This window comes from Dromiciops gliroides, chromosome 1, assembly GCF_019393635.1.
Source record: "Dromiciops gliroides isolate mDroGli1 chromosome 1, mDroGli1.pri, whole genome shotgun sequence".
Taxonomy (NCBI): domain Eukaryota; kingdom Metazoa; phylum Chordata; class Mammalia; order Microbiotheria; family Microbiotheriidae; genus Dromiciops; species Dromiciops gliroides.
The window spans coordinates 71,325,677-71,345,377 of NC_057861.1; the positions used below are offsets into that span (position 1 = coordinate 71,325,677).

Here is a 19,701-nt window from a genome sequence, read left to right on the forward strand (position 1 = left end):
TGTAGCCAAATTACAGAATTATCAGGTGAAGGAGAAAATACTCCAAGCAGTCAGAAAGAAGCAATTTAAATATCATGGAGCCACAGTCAGGATTGCTCAGGACCTGGCAGCTTCAACATTAAAGGACCGCAAGGCTTGGAATATGATATTCCGGAAGGCAAAGGAGTTTGGATTGCAGCCAAGAATCTATTACCCAGCAAAAATGTGCATTCTCTTTCAGGGGAAAAGATGGACATTTAATGACATTGGGGACTTTCAGTCTTTCCTGATGAAAAGACCAGAACTGAATAGAAAATTCGATCTTAACATACAAGACTCAAGAGAAGTTTAAAAAGGTAAACAGAGGGGAAAAAAAGGTTACTCAATTAGGTTAAAATGTTTATATCCCTACATGGGAAGATAATACTCATAACTCTTTTTTTTTTTAAGATTTTTTTAAAACTTGGGGTTAAGTGACTTGCCCAGGGTCACACAGTTAGTAAGTGTTAAGTGTCTGAGGCCAGATTTGAACTCAGGTACTCCTGACTCCAGGGCCGGTGCTCTATCCACCGCGCCACCTAGCTGCCTCCAATACTCATAACTCTTAAGAACTGTAAATGTATTTGGGCAGAGAGAAGGACTTTACACAGAGAGTATAAATATAAATTGTCTTTGATGTGATGATACAAAAAAAATTAAGGGGTTAAAAAGGGAGTCTATGGGGAGGAAAGGAAAGGGGACGTGGAATGGGATGAATTATATCATATGAAGAGGTGAAAAAAAAACCCTATTACAATAGAGGGAAAGAAAGGAGGGGTGAACATTGTTTCAACCCTACTCTCATTAGATTTGATTCAAAGAGGGAATAACATATATGTTCATTGGGATAAAGAAACTTAGCTCATTCTTTAGGGAAGCAAAAGGGGAACGGAAAGGGGGGGACTGATAGAAGGGAGGACAAAAGCAAGGGAGAAAAGGGTAAAGAAAAGAGAGGGGGGTGATAAAAAGGGAGGGCAGATTGGGGGAGGCAGGGGTAAGAAGTAAAACATCGGTGAAGAGGAATAGGGTAAAAGAAGGGGGGGGGAAAGTACAAAGCAGGTGAATAGAATGGAGGGAAATAGTCAGTAATAATAACTGTGAATGTGAATGGGATGAACTCTGCTATAAAATGGAAGCGAATTGCAGAGTGGATTAAAAACCAGAATCCTACAATATGCTGGGGGGGGGGTTGGGTTTTTTGGGTTTTTTTTGGTGAGGCAATTGGGGTTAAGTGACTTGCCCAGGGTCACACAGCTAGTAAGTATATAAAGTGTCTGAGGCCAGATTTGAACTCAGGTCCTCCTGAATCCAGGGCCAGTGCTCTATCCACTGCACTACCTAGCTGCCCCCAATATGCTGTTTACAAGAAACACATTTGAAGCAGAAAGGTACACACAGAGTAAAGGTAAAAGGCTAGAGCAGAATATATTATGCTTCAGCTAAAGTAAAAAAAACAGGGGTAGCAATCCTTATCTCAGACAAAGCGCAGGCAAAAATAAATCTCATTAAAAGAGATAGGAGGGAAATTACATCTTGCTAAAAGGTACTATAGATAATGAAGTAATAACAATATTAAATATGTATGCGCCAAGTAGTATAGCATCCAAATTCTTAGAGGAGAAGTTAAATGAGTTACAAGAGGAATTGGACAGTAATACTATACTAGTGGGGGATCTGAATCTCCCCCTCTCAGAATTAGATAAATCTAGCCAAAAAATAAATAAGAAAGAAGTGAAAGAGGTGAATAGATTACTAGAAAAGTTAGACATGATAGATGTCTGGAGAAAATTGAATGGGGATAGAAAGGAATATACCTTTTCTCAGCAGTACATGGCACATTTTCAAAAATTGACCATGTATTAGGGAACAAAAACATCATAGTCAAATGTAAAAAGGCAGAAATAGTAAATGCATCCTTCTCAGATCATGATGCAATAAAAATTACATGTAAGAAACAGCCAGGGAAAAGTAGAATGAAAATCAATTGGAAACTAAATAATTTCATTCTAAAAAATGAATGGGCCAAACAAGAAACAATCAATAACTATATCCAAGAGAATGACAATAATGAGACAACATGCCAAAATCTATGGGATGCAGCCAAAGCAGTGCTTAGGGGAAAATTTATAGCTCTAAATGCTTACATGAATAAAAAAGAGAAAGAGGAGATTAATTAATTGGGCATGCAACTTAAAAAGCTAGAAAAAGAACAAATTAGAAATCCCCAATTAGATACTAAACTAGAGATCCTGAAAATTAAAGGAGAAATTAATAAGATTGAAAGCAAAAAACTATAGAATTAATCAATAAAACTAAGAGCTGGTTTTATGAAAAAAACCAATAAAATAGATAAAATATTGGTTAATTTAATTAAAAAAAAGAAAGAAGAAAACCAAATTACCAGTATCAAAAATGAAAACGGTGATGTTACCACCAATGAAGTGGAAATTAAATCAATACTTAGGAATTATTTTGCCCAACTGTATACCAATAAATTTGACAATCTAAATGAAATGGATGAATATTTACAAAAATACAAACTTCCCAGGTTAACTGAAGAGGAAATAAAATCCTTAAATAAACCCATATTAGAAAAAGAAATTGAACAAGCCATTAATGAACTCCCTAAGTAAAAATCCCCAGGGCCAGATGAGTTTACAGGTGAATTTTACCAAACATTTAAAGAACAATTAATTCCAATATTATACAAATTATTTGGAAAAATAGGTGAAGAAGGAGTTCTACCAAATTCGTTTTATGACACAAATAAGGTGATGATACCAAAACCAGGCAAAGCAAAACAGAGAAAGAAAATTATAGACCAATTTCCCTAATGAATATTGATGCTAAAATCTTAAATAAGATATTAGCAAGGAGATTACAGCAAGTGATCACCAGGATAATACACTATGACCAGGTGGGATTTATACCAGGAATGCAGGGCTGGTTCAACATTAGGAAAACTATTAACATAATCAACCACATCAATAAGAAAACCAACCAAAATCATATGAGTATCTCAATAGATGCGGAGAAAGCTTTTGACAAAATACAACACCCATTCCTAATAAAAACACTAGAGAGTTTAGGAATAGGTGGAGCTTTCCTTAAAATAATAAACAGTATCTACCTAAAACCATCAGCAAGTATTATATACAATGGAGATAAATTAGAGGCCTTCCCAATAAGATCAGGGGTGAAACAGGGATGTCCATTATCACCCCTATTATTTAATATTGTATTAGAAATGTTAGCTTTAGTAATCAGAGAAGAAAAAGGAATTAGAATAGGCAAGGAGGAAACAAAACTATCACTCTTGCAGATTGATATGGTGGTATACTTAAAGAATCCTAGAGAATCAACTCAAAAATTACTTGAAACAATTAACAACTTTAGCAAAGTAGCAGGATATAAAATAAATCCACATAAATCATCAGCATTTCTATACATGACCAACAAAGTCCAGCAGCAAGAGATAGAAAGAGAAATTCCATTTAAAGTAACAGTAGATAATATACTTGGGAGTCTACTTGCCAAGACAAACCCAGGAACTCTATGAACACAACTACCAAACACTCTTCATACAAATCAAATCAGATCTAAATAATTGGAAAGATATCAATTGCTCATGGATAGGCAGAGCTAATATGGTAAAAATGACAATACTACTTAAATTAATTACTTATTCAGTGCCATACCAATCAGACTACCTAAAAATTATTTTATACAGCTAGAAAAAATAATAACAAAATTCATCTGGAAAAACAAAAAATCAAGAATATCCAGGGAAATAATGAAAAAAAATTCACAGGAAGGTGGGTTAGTGGTACCAAACCTGGAGCTTTACTATAAAGCAGCAGTCATCAAAACTATCTTGTACTGACTAAGAAATAGAGTGGAGGATCAATGGAATAGGCTAGGCACAGGAAACGCAGTAGTAAATGACACTAGTAATGTAGTGTTTGATAAACCCAAAGACTCCAGCTTCTGGGATAGGAACTCAGTATTTGACAAAAACTGCTGGGAAAACTGGAAGATAGTATGGCAGAAATTAGGCATAGACCAACATCTTACACCTTATACTAAAATAAGGTCAAAATGGATACACGATTTAGACATAAGAGGTGATACCATAGGTAAATTAGGAGAGAAAGGAATAGTATACCTATCAGATCTTTGGAAAGGAAACCACTTTATGACCAAACAAGAGATAGAGTATATTATAAAATGCAAAATGGATGATTTTGATTACATTAAATTAAAAAATTTGTACAAACAGAAGCAATACATCCAAAATTAGAAGGGAGGAAGAAAGCTGGGAAACAATTTTTATGGCCAGTACTTCTGATAAAGGCCTCATTTCTAAAATATATAGGAAACTAAATCAAATTTATAAGAATCCAAGTCATTCCCCAATTGAGAAATGGTCAAAGGATATGAACAGGCAGTTTTCTGATGAAGAAACCAAAGCTATCTATTCCCATATGAAAAATGCTCTAATCTCTAATGATTAGAGAGATGCAAGTTAAAACAACTCTGAGGTACCACCTGATACCTATCAGATTGGCTAAAATGACAAAAAAGGAAAATAATAAATGTTGGAGAAGCTGTGGAAAAATTGGAACACTAATGCATTATTGGTGGAGCTGTGAACTGATCCAACCATTCTGGAGAGCAATTTGGAATTATGCCCAAAGGGCTATAAAGCTGTGCATACCCTTTGACCCAGCAATACCACTTTTGGGTCTTTTTCCCAAAGAAGTCATGGAAAGTGGAAAGGGACCCACATGTACAAAAATATTTATAGCTGCTCTTTATGTGGTGGCAAGGAATTGGAAGTTGAGGGGATGCCCATCAATTGGGGAATGGCTGGACAAGTTGTGGTATATGAATACAATGGAATACTATTGTGCTGTAAGCAACGATGAGTAGGAGGAGTTCAGAAAAACCTGGAGGGTCTTGTGTGGGCTGATGATGAGTGAGATGAGCAGAACCAGCAGAACATTGTACACAGTATCATCAACATTGAGTGTTGATCTACTGTAATGGACTATATTCTTCTCACCAATGCAATGGTACAGAAGAGTTCCAGGGAACTCATGATAGAAGAGGATCTCCAAATCCAGGGGAAAAAAAAAAAAGAACTGTGGAATATAGATGCTGAATGAACCATACTATTTCTTTTGTTTTTGGTGCTGATGTTTTTCTCTTTTGAGGTTTTTCATCATTGCTCTGATTTTCTCTATAACATGACTAATGCAGAAATATTTTTAATGTTATTATGTGTGTGTATATATAAATAAACTATATCAGATTACCTGCTGTCTAGGGGAGGAGAGAGGGAGGGGAAGGAGGGAGAAAAATCTGAAATTGGAAAGCTTGTATAAACAAAAGTTGAGAACTATCTTTACATGTAATGGGAAAAAAAATTAAATACTTAATTAATTTAAAAAAAAGGTTTCTTGAGGGGATCTGACTCTCCTTTACCTCTCCAGCTTGATCTCATGCTCTACTCCTTCACAAATTGGACAATTAGCCATTCCCTTCACTACACACTCCATCTCCTAGCACTCTACATTGCACAGTCAGTTTATGGGCTCTGTAGCTGAAAAGTCTTTCTCCTTATCTCTGCATTTCAGAATCCTTGCCTTTCTTCAAGGCTCAACAGAGGTGCACCTCCTTCATGAAGCCTCCCCTGATGTCCCTGGCTATCAGTGCTCTCTCTTGTTTCAATTTTCCTTGTTGGTTTTCCTTTTTAAAAGATTTATTAATACTTAGAAAACAAAGATAGCTGTTACTCCTCAATACTACCCCTATTCCACTTTGTAACAAAGAATGACAGTGACACAAAACAGAAGCTGCTCTGCAACTTTTAGAGTAACCTGGGGCACTGAGAAGTTAAATACCCCACCCAGGGTTACTCACATAGTCAGTATGTGTCAACAGGGAGATGGCATAAAATGCTCCAAGCCATGGACAAAAAGCTCTTCCTTCCTTTCTCCTGTCAAAATATTCTTCCCTTGTGGGGCAGCTAGGTGGTGCAATGGATAAAGTGCCGGTCCTGGATTCAGGAGGACCTGAGTTCAAATCCAGCCTCATACATTTGACACTTACTAGCTGTGTAACCCCGGGCAAGTCACTTAACCCTAATTGCCCCACAAAAAAACAAAAACAAAAACAACCAAAAAAAATTCTTCCTTTCTCTTCTCTCTCCTGAGCTGGGGCTCCAGGGAGGGAACCAGGTTGTTTCCTGACTCCCACCCCACTCCTTACCCCTGCTTCAGGCAGGGCTGGAGCTTCAGAGTAGAAATCAGACCAAGACATATCTGGTGTATGGACTAAGATAGCCAGGAACAGCTTTTGCCTGGAAGATTCCAAAAGAAGAACTGACTGACCTTGGCAGTCAGTTGGCATCATCTTGGCCTCTGCTAGCCTCATCTTCTTTCAAGCCTCAGCTTAGGTGCCACCTCCGAAGAGGGCTCTGCCCTGAAAATACTCTGTTTCTGTGCTTAGCCCAATCATTTTCTTTTTTTGTTTTGTTTTGTTTTGTTTTTTGCGGGGCAATGGGGGTTAAGTGAGTTGCCCAGGGTCACACAGCTAGTAAGTATCAAGTGTCTGAGGTCATATTTGAACTCAGGTACTCCTGAATCCAAGGCCAGGGCTTTAACCACTGCACCATCTAGCTGCCCCCTAGCCCAGTCATTTTCACATTCTCATGGTCTTCATTGATAATGGCTTAAAGGGAATTCGAATTCAGTACCATCCTTGTGGTATCCTTTATCAGTAAGAGTGTTTGAAGGAGCATTTTCACTAAGGCACACTTTTTTTATTGGTTAATTTGATTTATTTTTAATGTAAATTGTATTTTCCTTTTTCCAATTACATGTTGTAAAGGCTAAAATTCTAGCTATACTGTCTAAAATATCTAATGAGTGGTTGCCAATAAATTATAAGCTTTAGCAAGAGTTAGACTTTTAAGCATTTATTAAGGAGAATAAGAATTTGGTGAAGAGAAAGAGAAAGGCCTAGATTCATCTATCTATTAAAGGGAGAGAGCATTCCTAGCTCCGCTCTCCACCAGAGTCCACACGAAAGAGAGCCAGAGCGTCCACCTTGCCCCCTCTTCCTCCCACAAGCAAACATCACCTCCTGATGCCAAAGAAAAGCTGCATGGCCTTGCTCTCTGTTAAGGGCTAAAATTCTAGCTAAACTGTCTAAAATATCTAATGAGTGGTCACCAATAAATTATAAGCTTTAGCAAGAGTTAGACTTTTAAGCATTTATTAAGGAGAATAAGAATTTGGTAAAGAGAGAGAAAGGCCTAGATTCCTATCTATTAAAGGGAGAGCACATTTCTAGCTCTGCTCTCCACCAGAGTCCAAAGGAAAGAGAGCGAGACCGAGCGCCAGTCTCTTCCTTCCTCCTCCCACTAGTCCGCGTCACTTCCTGATGCCAAAGAAAAGACTCCTGGTCTTGCTGTCAAAGACCTTCGCTTCATGGGCAGAACTCTTCTACAGTAAGTATCCAGCAGGTGGCGTTATTCCAATCGTTACATCTCAGAGGCCTTCTCCTCATGGTGGAGCTTTCCTACAGTAAGTCTCCAGCAGATTTAAATTGATTGAATTAGATAAGGGAACTGACTATTGACCACTTACTAGATTGTAAGCACGTCTGGCTGGTACTTAAGGGTACTTAAGAAAGTAATTGTTCTCAGAAGCTAACAACTTTGAAATTTGACCACCTTTGGGGCCCAGTGAACCAATCAGCTTGAAGAACCTCCCATTTCTGGGAGGGGAACAGGAAGGAGGAAGAGGAGGCTGTGCAGAGAGCTCAGTCTCTTTGGCTGTGAGATCATGGTGGCAGAGGACTTGAGTATCGGAAGTTACTGAAAGGTTATAGAAACTCTGTTTTCAATCTTTCTCTTTCTTTTACTATCTTTCAATAAACCCTTAAAAAAACTAAATTTGTTTATCAGTGATTTTAGTCAGTTTCCCCCCAAACTGGGGGGACAGATTAGAACCCACATTTAGAATTTTAAATTACACAATGTAAAGAGAGTTTTTGACATTAATTTTTGTAAGATTTTGAGTTCCAGATTTTTCTCCCTCCCTCCTTTCCCTTCCTTTCCTCCGAAAGCTGGCAAGCAATCTGATATAAGTTACACATTGTAATCATATTAAACATATTTCCACATTGTTCATCAACATTCATTTTTTTAATAAGATTTTTATTTCCAAATTTTTCTCCCTCCTCCTTCCATCCTCTTCCCCCCTTCCCCAGACTGCAGGCAATTTGATATAGGTTATACATATGCAGTCATGTTAAACATATTTCTATATTAATCATGTTGTGAAAGAAGAAACAGAATAAAAGGAAGAGCCTGAACGTGCATGCGGGCAAACACACACACACCCCAAAGTGAAAATAGTATGCTTCAGTCTCCATAGTTCTTTCTCTGGACATAGATAGCATTTTCCATCATGAGTCCTTTGGAATTATCTTGGATCATTGCATTGCTGAAAAGAGCTAATCATCACATAACATTGCTATTACTGTGTACAGTGTTCTCCTGGTTTTGCTCACTTCACTCAGCATCAGTCCACTTAAGTCTTTCCAGGTTTTTCTGAAATCTGCCTGCTCATCATTTCTTACAGCACAATAGTATTCCATTACATTCATAGACTATGACTTCTTCAGCCACTACCACACCCATTGATGAGTATTCCCTCAGTTTCCAATTAATTGCCACCACAAAAAGAACAGCTGTAAATATTTTTGTACACGTAAATCCTCTTCCCTTTTTGATGATCTCTTTGGGATATAGACCTAGTAGTGCTGTTGCTGGGTCAAAGGGTATACAGTTTTATAGCCTTTTGAGCATAGTTCCAAATTGCTCTCCAGAATGTTTGGGTCAGTTCACAGTTCCACCAACAATGCATTAGTGTTCTAATCTTCTCACATCTTCTCCAACATTTCTCATTTTTCTTTTTTGTCATATTAGCCAATCTGATGGGTGTGAGGTGGTACCCCAGAGTAGTTTTAATTTGCATTTCTCTAATCAATGGTGATTCAGAGCATTTTTTCATATGACTATAGATAGCTTTAATTTCTTCATCTGAAAACTGCCTGTTTGTAACCTTTGACCATTTCTCAATTGGGGATTAACTTGTATTCTTATAAATTTGACTCAGTTCTCTATATAGTTGAGAAATTAAGCCTTTATCAAAAATACTCATTGTAAAAATTATTTCCCCACTTTCTAAGGCACACTTTCAGTAGAATGTAAGCTCTTTGAAGGGAAATACTTTGATTTTTCTCTTTGTATCCCTGTCACCCAGCAGAATGCCTGTCACTTAGTGGGTCATTAATGTGTTTTGAATCAAACTGAATTTTCTGACTACACCTGAATTAAGGCTTCCTTCCTCCTCAATTTCATATTTTGGGTGCACATTTTCTCCCTATAGATGGTAAAGTCCTTGACTGTAAACTCATTTTAGTCTTTCTGTCCCCATTGCCTGGTTCTTAATAAATGCTTGGGTGTTTTTTGTTTGTTTGTTTTTGGTGGGGCAATGAGGGTTAAGTGATTTGCCCAAGGTCACACAGCTAGTAAGTGTCAAATGTCTGAGGCTGGATTTGAACTCAGGTCCTCCTGAATCCAGAGCTGGTACTTTATCCACTGCGCCACCTAGCTGCCCCAATAAATGCTCGTTGATTGGTTGAAGTTGTAGTGGTATTTGTGGAATGGAAGCTTTTAGAAGGCAGAAATTGAGTTTCCTTTTGTTTTTGCATTTTTCAGTGGCTACCAGTGGCTACCAGGCATTTAATAGGTGCCTGCTGAGTTGAATTGAGCAGGGAAGTATCAGATCTGAAACTTGGAAATATTATTTTGGCATATTATATAGAAAGTGGGTGGATTAAAGAGGGGAAAGGCTGGAAACCAGGAGATCAATAAGCAGAACCATAACCAGGAACTCCCCCACCCCATTTAATAGCTTATTTTTTCCTAATTATGTGTAAAAACAATTTTTAATATTTGTTTCTTAAAAATTTGAGTTCCAAATTCTCTGTCCCTCTCCCTTCTCCACCTCCTCCATGAGAAGGCATGCCATTTGATATAGGTTATACGTGTTCAGTCATGCAAAACATATTTCCATGTTAGTCATGTTGTGAAAGAAAACCCAAACCAAACCAGAACAATAAAGTAAAAAGAAGTGTGTTTCGATCTGCATTCAGACACCGTCAGTTCTTTCTCTAGAGGCAGATAGCATTTTTCATCACAAGTCCTTCAGAGTTGTCTCGGATCACTGTATTGCTGAGAATAGCTAAGTCATTTGCAGTTGATCATCGTACAATATTGCTGCATAACCAGAAACACTTGTACCTGGAGTGAACTCATTTGTGGGAAGGAGGTGATGCCAAAGAGGACAGCAAACAGTGATGCCATTGTTCTAAGAGAGAGGACAGATCATCTCCCAGAGAGACCATCTTCTGTCTCAAAGCCAGGATCCTCAACCCTAAGGAGAAAGCAGAGGGAAGGCAGCCTGAAACAGGAATGACACAATTACGGGGATTTGTAGGTGGTGGATTGGGTTTGGAGACTGAAGTGCAAACAAACAAGGCTGGAGGAATAATTCCCTGGCTTATGTTAGTGCCCCAGGAAAAAGATCCCATTGTTCTGCCCTAGTTATAGCTTTGGTCAGTTAGGAGGATATAGAAATAGTCTAAGTGAAAGATTGTATGGGTCTGAACCAAGGTGATAGTTGTGTGAGTAGAGGGAAGAGGATAGATGTGAGAGATGTCATGAGGATAGAAATGACAGGATTCAGCCATGATCAGGTATGGGAGTATTGAGAGAGAGGGAGATATCTAAGATGACTCTAAGGTTATGAACTTGTGTAGTTTGGAGGGTAGTCGTGCACTCAACAGAAAAAGGGAAGTTCAGAGGAGGGTCAGGTTTAGAGAGGAAGGTTAATAGGGTTTGTTTTAGACTTGTTGAGTTTGGGGAACCTAGGAGACATCGAAGAGTAAGCCAATGATGTTTAATTGGCATTCAGGAGAATTCCTGGCTATAGGGAGAGGTTAGCCCTCCATAGAATCCTGAAGCTAAAGTATTGTCTCCCCCCAACACACACACACACACACACACACACACACACACAGAACTCCATGAGGGAAGGGACCATGTTTTTTGCCTTTGCCTTTTTTTGTATACCAGGTACTTACCACAGTGCCTGGCACATAGTAGGAGCTTCACATAGTGGGAGCTTAAAAAATACTTGTTGAATAGCTAACATGGAAATGTGTTTTGCATAACTTCACAGACAAATGGATATCAAATTGCCTGCCTTCTCAAGGAGGGAGGAGGGGTAGGAGGGGAGGGGAGAATCTGTGACTCAAAATTTTTAAACTGTTAAAGTTTTTTACATGTAACCGGAAAATATTTTAAGAAAGAAATAAGAGGGGGCAGCTAGGTGGCTCAGTGGATAAAGCTCCTCTGTATTCAGGAGGACCTGAGTTTAACTGGCCTCAGACACTGGACACTAGCTGTGTGACCTTGGGCAAGTCACTTAACCCTCACTGCCCTGCCAAAATGAATGAGTAAATGAATGAATGAATGAAAATTTAAAAAAGAAAGAAAGAAGAAAGAATTTTTTTTTGGTGAGGCAATTGGGGTTAAGTGACTTGCCCAGGGTCACACAGCTGGTAAGTGTCAAATGTCTGAGGCCAGATTTGAACTCAGGTACTCCTGACTCCAGGGCTGGTGCTCTATCCACTGCACCATCTAGCTGGCCCGAAAGAAATTTTTTTTAAACGCACAAAAAACAAAAACAAAGAGCCCAAAATGCTTGTTGTTTGATTGACAGAAATAAGCAGTTAAGTGACACAGTGGAGAAACATGTTGAGTGTAGTACTCTTTCCCCTGCATCTCACTGTTTCCTTTTAATCATGTGCATCAAATTGATACCTGAAGGCATGAGAGTCAATGCAATGTCCAGAGTGACATGTCTAGAGGGCCCAACTGGTAAGGGAACAAGGCATAGGTGACTGATAAGCCATCAGTGGAAACTGAGGGGTGGTCAGGTCAGACAGTTAGGGAGAGAAACATGAGAAGGCAATGTTATGAAAAACTTAGAGAGGAGGGAGTATGTAGAAAGAGGAGGCAGTCACCCACATCCCAAGCTGCAGAGGAGTAACAAAGGATGAGAATTGAGACCAGGCCATCAGATCGAGCATTTAAGAGATCATTGGTAACCTTGAAGGGAATAGTTTCAGTTGAATTGTAGGGTTGGTAGGCAGATTACAAGAGGTTGAGAAATAAGTAAATGATGAGGAATCAGACATAAAGAGAACGGAGATAGTTATTCCAAGGTGTTTGGTGGTGAAGGGAGGAGAGTTGTGGGGAATACATACAGAGAAGAGGGGGTGCCTTAGACATGCCTAACAAATGCTTGTCTATTTTATTGTTATTGGTGGCTGAATGATTGGGTGTGAGATTGTGAATCTGTAGTTGTATGTGCTTATGAGTGTGGGATTCTCTGCATCTTTGTTGGTGGGTGTGACTGATTGGGTATATGATGTTGTGTGTCTGGGTATAATTGTTCTTGTATGTTACTGATATGAATGTGCTCTGCCTCTGTGTGATTGGGAGTAAATGCATGTGACCATGTATCTGTATCACGATGAGCTCCTGTAAGCTCCCTGAGGTGTCCCCAACACAGGGGGTTTGGAGGCCTAGACCTAAACAGTTTCAAGATCAGTGACTTTACTGACCCACCATTCCAGAGCTGTCAAACCCCCAGCCTTGCCTGTACTCCAGAATGTGGTTAACCTGCTTAAAATGTAATTGAGGAGGAGCAGCTAGGTGGCTCAGTGAATAAAGCACTGATCTTGGATTCAGGAGGACCTGAGTTCAAATCTGGTCTCAGACACTTGACACTTACTAGCTATGTGACCCTGGGCAAGTCACTTAGCCCTCATTGCCCTGCCCCCCCCCCCATGTAACTGAGGAATAGTTAACAACATAAATAAAAATACAATAGAATATAGATAGCATTACATTTTAAAACTAAGTCAATATGCTGCCCTTAGAGATTAGTGGCTCCCATTTCTATTTGTGTTTGACACCACTGCTCTAACATAACCCCCTCATTTAAAAAAATTTTTTTTTGCGGGGCAAAGTGACTTGCCCAGGGTCACACAGCTAGTAAGTGTCAAGTGTCTGAGGCCGGATTTGAACTCAGGTCCCTCCTGAATCCAGAGCTGATGCTTTATCCACTGTGCCATGTACCTGTCCCCAACCCCCTCATTTTATAAGTGGGCAGGGTTTTACAGGGAGAGAAGGGTCTTTGACTCAGGGTTCCTGCCCCTAGCCCAGTGTCTTGATTGAGGCCCATTCAGGCTGTTGGGTTCATGCCCAGTCTCTATGCTATATGTACATATGAAAGGAGGTGCTGGGATCAGGGCTGCTGTGGGTGGGGTGAGGGGGTCAGAGGGGTCATTGCAGGGACAGGACCAGGGATGGGACTTTCTGGGACAAACCCCACCCTGGGGCAGGAAGGGTGGTAGGGCAGGGGGTGAAGGGTCAACTTCCCCTTCTGCTCCCACTCCCTCTCACCCAGCCTGGCCACACCTGCTGATCCCTCTGTGTGGCCCCTCAATGTAATCAGAACCACCCGGCCTGCCTACGTACTGATAGCGGAACATCCAGACTCAACCGTCCAGCTCTTCAAGCCCAGCTGAGAGACTAGATAAAGAGGCAAGGGTTAGGAGTGGGTAGGTGTTGCCCTACCCCCTCTCTCCCTAGGGCAACAGAGGAGACTGTACCTGCTTAGAGGCTTCTGTCCTCCTTCCTGACAAATGCATAAACACACAGTCACAGACATGGGCCAGTTGAAGTGGGGGCCCTGAATCACCCACTGGGGCACTGTAATCTAAGCAGGCTCCTTGGAGGAACAGGCTTTCATTGGCAACTTTTGTGCAGGTGTGGGTCATATAGAAATAGGGACACAGAGAAGGTGAGGCCCAGTCCTGTCTTCTGGGAGCCCATAGGTCAGAAGGGCTAAGGGTAAGACCCACAGACCTATAATACAATCATCCGGAGGCCCCAGGAACCCCAAGCCCCTCCCCTCCCCCAGGTCTGATAAGGTCCAGAACTTAGAGGGAAAGGTCTAACTTCCACTTCCCTTTTCTGACCACATCCTGGGGGGCACATAGGGGCTAGCAGGCCCCAGACCTAGTGGTGGCAGAATGGGACAAGACTTTTGTTTGATTCCTTTGGGCCTTCTCCCAAGCTCTGTCCCCAAGCCTCCTCCTTGCTCCAGTGTGGTTCTAAGTTTGGCCCTGGAAGGGACAGGAGGGTCATCCTAGGAGTTCCTAGATCTAAGGAATCTTGGCACTAGCGATGAAGAATCCTAGATGCTGCATCTATGGGAGTCTTCTGTCTTGGTCTAAAGTGTGTGTGGGGGACAGCTGGGCATTTGAAGTCTGGGTCTTGGGGACTCTGGATCTAGAGATCTGGGTAAGTCATGGCACCTTAGGGTATAGTTCTGGGTCTAGATCCTTGACCTAGAACTTGGCCTGGGTGTGGTTGGGGTCCTAGGATCCCAGATACTGGGTGTTGGTGTGAGCGTGGGGCCCTCTCTGGACAAGGCAGAAACCCGGAGTGGGGCAAATCTTGGCGTGGGTTAAGATCTTTGAGTTGTGTGGGCTGGGGGTGGGGTCCTTGACCTGGGTCTAGGTTTGATGCTCAGGCAGTGGACAAAGCAGAGAGTGGCAGGGGGGGAGGAAGTTGAAGGGGGTGGGGGAGAAAGCATGAGCCCCAGGAACAGATATGTTTGTCTGCAGAAATAGTGACCCTGGGGCTGCCCTCCCCAAGCCTTATCAGTCTCTACCCTCAGCCAATCAGCTGCAGGCAGAGGGGCTGAGCTGTCAGGATCCCAAAGCCCTCAAAGCCTGCATCCAGATGGAGCTGGACACTAGAAGAGCTCAAAGAGGGCTGAACCTTGGGGGGCAGAAATTTGGTTGCTGCGATGGCCTCTCTGGCAGAGCTTCCCTTACCGACCATCAGCAACTTGTCTGGCCTGGGGCCGGGGCCCCTGCAGGACACACAGACCAGGAGCCACAAGGTGGAAAGGGGGGGCAGGACTTGGGAATGGGAGGGGAAGAGGGCTAGTGGGATCATGGGTAGGGTTTGTCTGGGGGCTTATGAACCTTGTTTGGGTTGGGTTTGGTCTAGGAGCCTGGGAGGGAGCTTGATAAATAAAGCATGGGACTATGGGGAAACTGAGCCCCCGAGGTAGGTGGGGTATGGTTCACAGAGTCAGAGGGGGGTTGCCAAAAAAGCTCATCCCCTTTTTGCCTTGGGGGGGTCTTTAAATGACCTCTAGGGACAGTATGTGTGGGCAAATATGCTTATACAAGACTACTTCTCGTACCTGCTTACAGGGGAAGGTAGAAGGAAGGAGGAAAAAGGCCCTAAAGCCCCAAGTGGGAAACTGAGGCACAGTTTGGGACTTCCCGCCAGCCTAAGCCCCACGTGTTCTCAGCTCCCCCACCTCCCTTGCCATCTCAATATGTGGGTCTAGAAACAGTCTTATCTGTTGCTTCCAGTGCTGGGGCCAGGAATGCTCTCTTCCACAGGTTGGTGGTTGGGGGTATAAAGGGGGTTGGGTAATGGAGAGACAAAGTGAAAGCATATCTCTCAGGAGCCTGAGGCCTGACCTACTCTTTCCTAGACTGGAGGGCAGGCAGATTGCCACGGCCCCCCAGACCTCTTTTCTGAGTAGGGATGGAGTACTCTGACGCTGCCCTCATCTTCTCCTCTCCCTGGCAGTGGTGGCAAATAGATGAGGCTCAGGACCTGGAGCTCCAAGGTGCCAGTCACTGGTCTTACCAAATGAAGCAGGAAACATCGGGACCCAGGACCCTGGCCCGAGCAAGTTGAAGGGGACAGAGGGGCAGAGGGGGATGACCCTTGCTGGGACCTGGATTTCTTCCTCACCTAACTTCCCTGGGCCAGGGCAGGGCCAGGGCCAGAGCTCTGCCTAGCTCATCCCTGTGGGCCTGTTCCCTGAGGGCCCTGGCTTTGTCACTGAGCTCCAGGATCCTAAAGAACAACCCAACTGGGGCTGCTCAAGCCCCTCGGCCCCTAGCCACTGAGGCAGTGCCCTTTGGAGCAAATCCCTTGCCCCTGGGCCCTAGCTCCAGTCTCAAAGCCCAGACAGGGCTACCCCCATTCTCAGCCTCCAGTCTTAGAGATGGCGGGGGAGGATTCCCTCAGCCAGGGGCTGGATATACTGGGCCTACTGCTCCAGTGATGACACCTTATGGCTTGCTGGGTTCATACCCTGCCTTCTACCCAGCCCCTCACTACCAAGCCCGGTTCCAGCTATATCGAAGAGAGCCTGGACCAAGTTCTAGCCCTGGGCCAGGGCCCCTGGCCTTCCTGGGTCCCCCAGCACCCCCCCTGAGTCAGAGGATGAGGCCACTAGGCCTAAGCGGAGTCGCCGACCTTGGGCACGGAAGCGCCAGGCAGCCCACACCTGTGGACATCCAGGCTGTGGAAAGACTTACACCAAGAGTTCCCACCTCAAGGCCCATCTAAGAACCCACACAGGAAGAGCCTAGTCCAGAGCTGAGGGAGAGGGCCCTCTACATCCAGTATCATTGGTTAACCTTTGTGAAACTCTGATGGGGGAAGGGAAGTTCATAACTATTCTCTTGTGGGGCTTTGCATCTAGGGTAGGTCATAGATTATACCTGGGAATATCTGGGCGGGGGGGGGGTCTATGTTGGTTCCCTTGGGGTCATTGGGCATGGGTCTATTGGACACATGGGGTCACTAGTTTTCCTTGAAGGTCCCTACATCTTGGTGGTCATTGACACAACTGTGTGTATGTGTGTGTGTGTGTGTGTGTGGTGTGTGGTGGTGATGTCTCCACGTCCAGCAGTTCAACTAGCATTGTCTATGGGTACCTAGAGAGGAAGGCCCATGGGTACTCAAAGACTTGGGGGTGGAGAGAACCAGGTATGTAGGCAGATTGACAAGGCCCCAGACCTCCCTTCTAGGTAGGGCTGGAGTGTCCTGGCACTGCCTCATCTATCTCCTTGGCAAGGGTGGCAAATAGAAATAGTTTTAAGGGAGGTTTTTGACTTCCCCAATGCCCCCTATTCAGGGTTGATCTACCTCCTTCCCGCTCTAGGGGAGAAGCCTTATGCTTGCTCCTGGGAGGACTGTGGCTGGAAGTTGCCCGCTCTGATGAGCTGACCCGGCATTACCGGAAGCACACTGGACAACGCCCTTTCCAGTGCCAGCTGTGTTCTCGCGCCTTCTCCCGCTCAGACCATCTCGCCTTGCACATGAAGCGCCACCTGTGAGGCCCAACAGGCTGAGCCTGACCTCCAAGAACGGGATGGAGCCCCAGGCAGAGCCTGGAATAGGCCACAGAAGGAGGGAATCACAGGTTAAGACCTTGGACAGAGCCACACTCCCGATCATGGAAGGAGCCAAAGCCAGAGACAGGCAGAAGAATCCTGGCCAAGACCCAGGGCACCCAGGAACAGAAGCACCAGTGATACATGGACTGAGACATTGAACCCAGCCCAGGGGTTGCCATGTCCTGCCAGAGACCACCAGCCAATGCCTGAGCAGGGTCACCCTCAGCTCCCAGCATTGGACCCATGGGGAGTGTTGTTGGTCGCTGGGGCCTCCATGCCTCTGCCCTCTCTCCTCCAGATCCCATTGTGCTCAGCAGAAGGGATCCCCTCTGATCACAGGCTTCCACCAACCCTGTAGCTGCCCTCCCCCATGATCACCAGCCCGTTGCTGTGAATGGTTAAGGTTCCCCAGCCCACCCTCACCACTGGCCCTAGCCTGCTCCTTGACATGTGTGTACGAACAGTCCTGGGCGGGGCTTCCCACAGCCTGCTTTGTAAAGCTGCCTTTTTCTCCTTGCTGTTTTTGGATAAATTTTCAGTGATTCGGACTGACTTGATTTCATCGGGGACAGGGGACCAAAGAGTGGGGAAACAGAGCTGGGGACAAGGGAGACCTGACCCTGATCCCAACAGATGCCTCACTGTCCCAGGCAGGATGTTCAGACTCTGGGCCAAGATGTCCCAGCCTTACTTTGTGCCTGACTCCATTCATTCATTCATTCATTCACTCACTCATTTGGTCATTCAACAAACATTTATTAATCACCTTCTGTTTGCAGAAAGCCTTACACCAGAGTAGTTACAAAGCCTAACCAAGGGGCAGCACCTGCCTCTGCTGAAGCTCACAATTAGTAGTGGGATAAGACATTTAGCCATATAATAAATCATAGACATCATATGGTAGGTAGATCCCAGGATCCTAGATCAGTAAGTCAACAAGCATTTATTAAGTGTCTATTGTGTGGCAGGCTAAGTGCTAGGGGTACAAAGAGGCAAAAACAGTCTCTACCCTTAAGAAGCCCAGATTCAAATGGGTGAGACACCACGCAAAAAACCCATCTGCTTACATGGTTCAGACTGTGTAACTTGAAGGTGATGGTGAGAAGGCTACAACAGCTTGGGGGGAACCAAGAAAGGTCTCTTTTGGATGTTACCCCTGGCCCCAGGGTCTTGAAGCTGGGTGAGCTAGATCTTGAAGGAAGCCAGGGAAGTTGGGAGCCAGAAGTGGTAAGGGAGAACATTCTGGGCATGGGGGACAGCCAAGAAGAGCAGCAAGGTGTCTAGTATGGCTGGGCCATGGCATTCATTGAGTGGAGTAAAGTGTAAGAAGACTGGTAAGGTAGAAATGGACCAGGCTGAGAAGGGCTTTAAAAACCAAGCAGACATGGGCAGCAAGGTGGAGCAGTAGATAGAGTACCAGCCCTAGATTCAGAAGGACCTGAGTTCAAATCTGGATTCAGACACTTGACACTTTCTAGCTGTGTGACCCTGGGCAAGTCACTTAACCCCCATTTCCCCACAAAAAAAAAAAACCCAAAACACCAAAAAACCAAGCAGACAGGGGGCAGCTAGGTGGTACAGTGGATAGAGCACCAGCCCTAGATTCAGAAGGACCTGAGTTCAAATCTGGATTCAGACACTTGACACTTACTGTGTGACTTTGGGCAAGGCACTTAACCCCAATTGCCTCACAAAAACCCCAAACAAACAAACAAACAAACAAAAAACCAAGCAGACAGTTTTATATTTGATCCAGGAGGCCACAAAGAGTCACTGGCTTATTGAGTTGGGATGAGGGGTGGGGAAGGAGATGTGTGGAGACATAGTGAGACTTCTATTTTAGGAAAAAGTACTGAGCAAGGGAATAGATAAGAGGGAGGTGGGGAGAGAGGAAGCAAGGATACCACAAATGTTGAATCAGTTGGAAGGGGCATTAGTAGTCATCTAGTCCAACCTAAGGATGCCCAGAGAAGGCAAGTCATACAGAGTAAATAGCATAGTTTTTTGTTTTTTTTTTTTTTAGTGAGGCAATTGGGGTTAAGTGACTTGCCCAAGGTCACACAGCTAGTAAGTGTTAAGTGTCTGAGGCCGGATTTGAACTCAGGTCCTCCTGACTCCAGGGCCGGTGCTCTATCCACTGCGCCACCTAGCTGCCCCAAATAGCATAGTTTTTAAAAGTATTGTGTGAAGTGTCAAGAAAGCCATTATTAACAGAAGTCATATGGCCTGTCTGTAGCTTGTTTGTAC

At 43.6% G+C, this 19,701-nt stretch overlaps 1 protein-coding gene across 1 annotated transcript; it reads left to right on the plus strand.

The window, feature by feature from the left end:
- The first annotated feature begins 14,919 nt into the window (after positions 1-14,919).
- Positions 14,920-17,968, plus strand: KLF1 (Kruppel like factor 1). The gene is given in 7 exon segments (XM_043975872.1): positions 14,920-15,143; positions 15,851-15,925; positions 15,927-16,076; positions 16,078-16,152; positions 16,154-16,477; positions 16,480-16,633; positions 17,220-17,968. Coding segments are annotated over 7 exon segments (939 nt in total). The 5' UTR covers positions 14,920-15,047; the 3' UTR covers positions 17,285-17,968.
- The last annotated feature ends 1,733 nt before the right edge of the window (positions 17,969-19,701 follow it).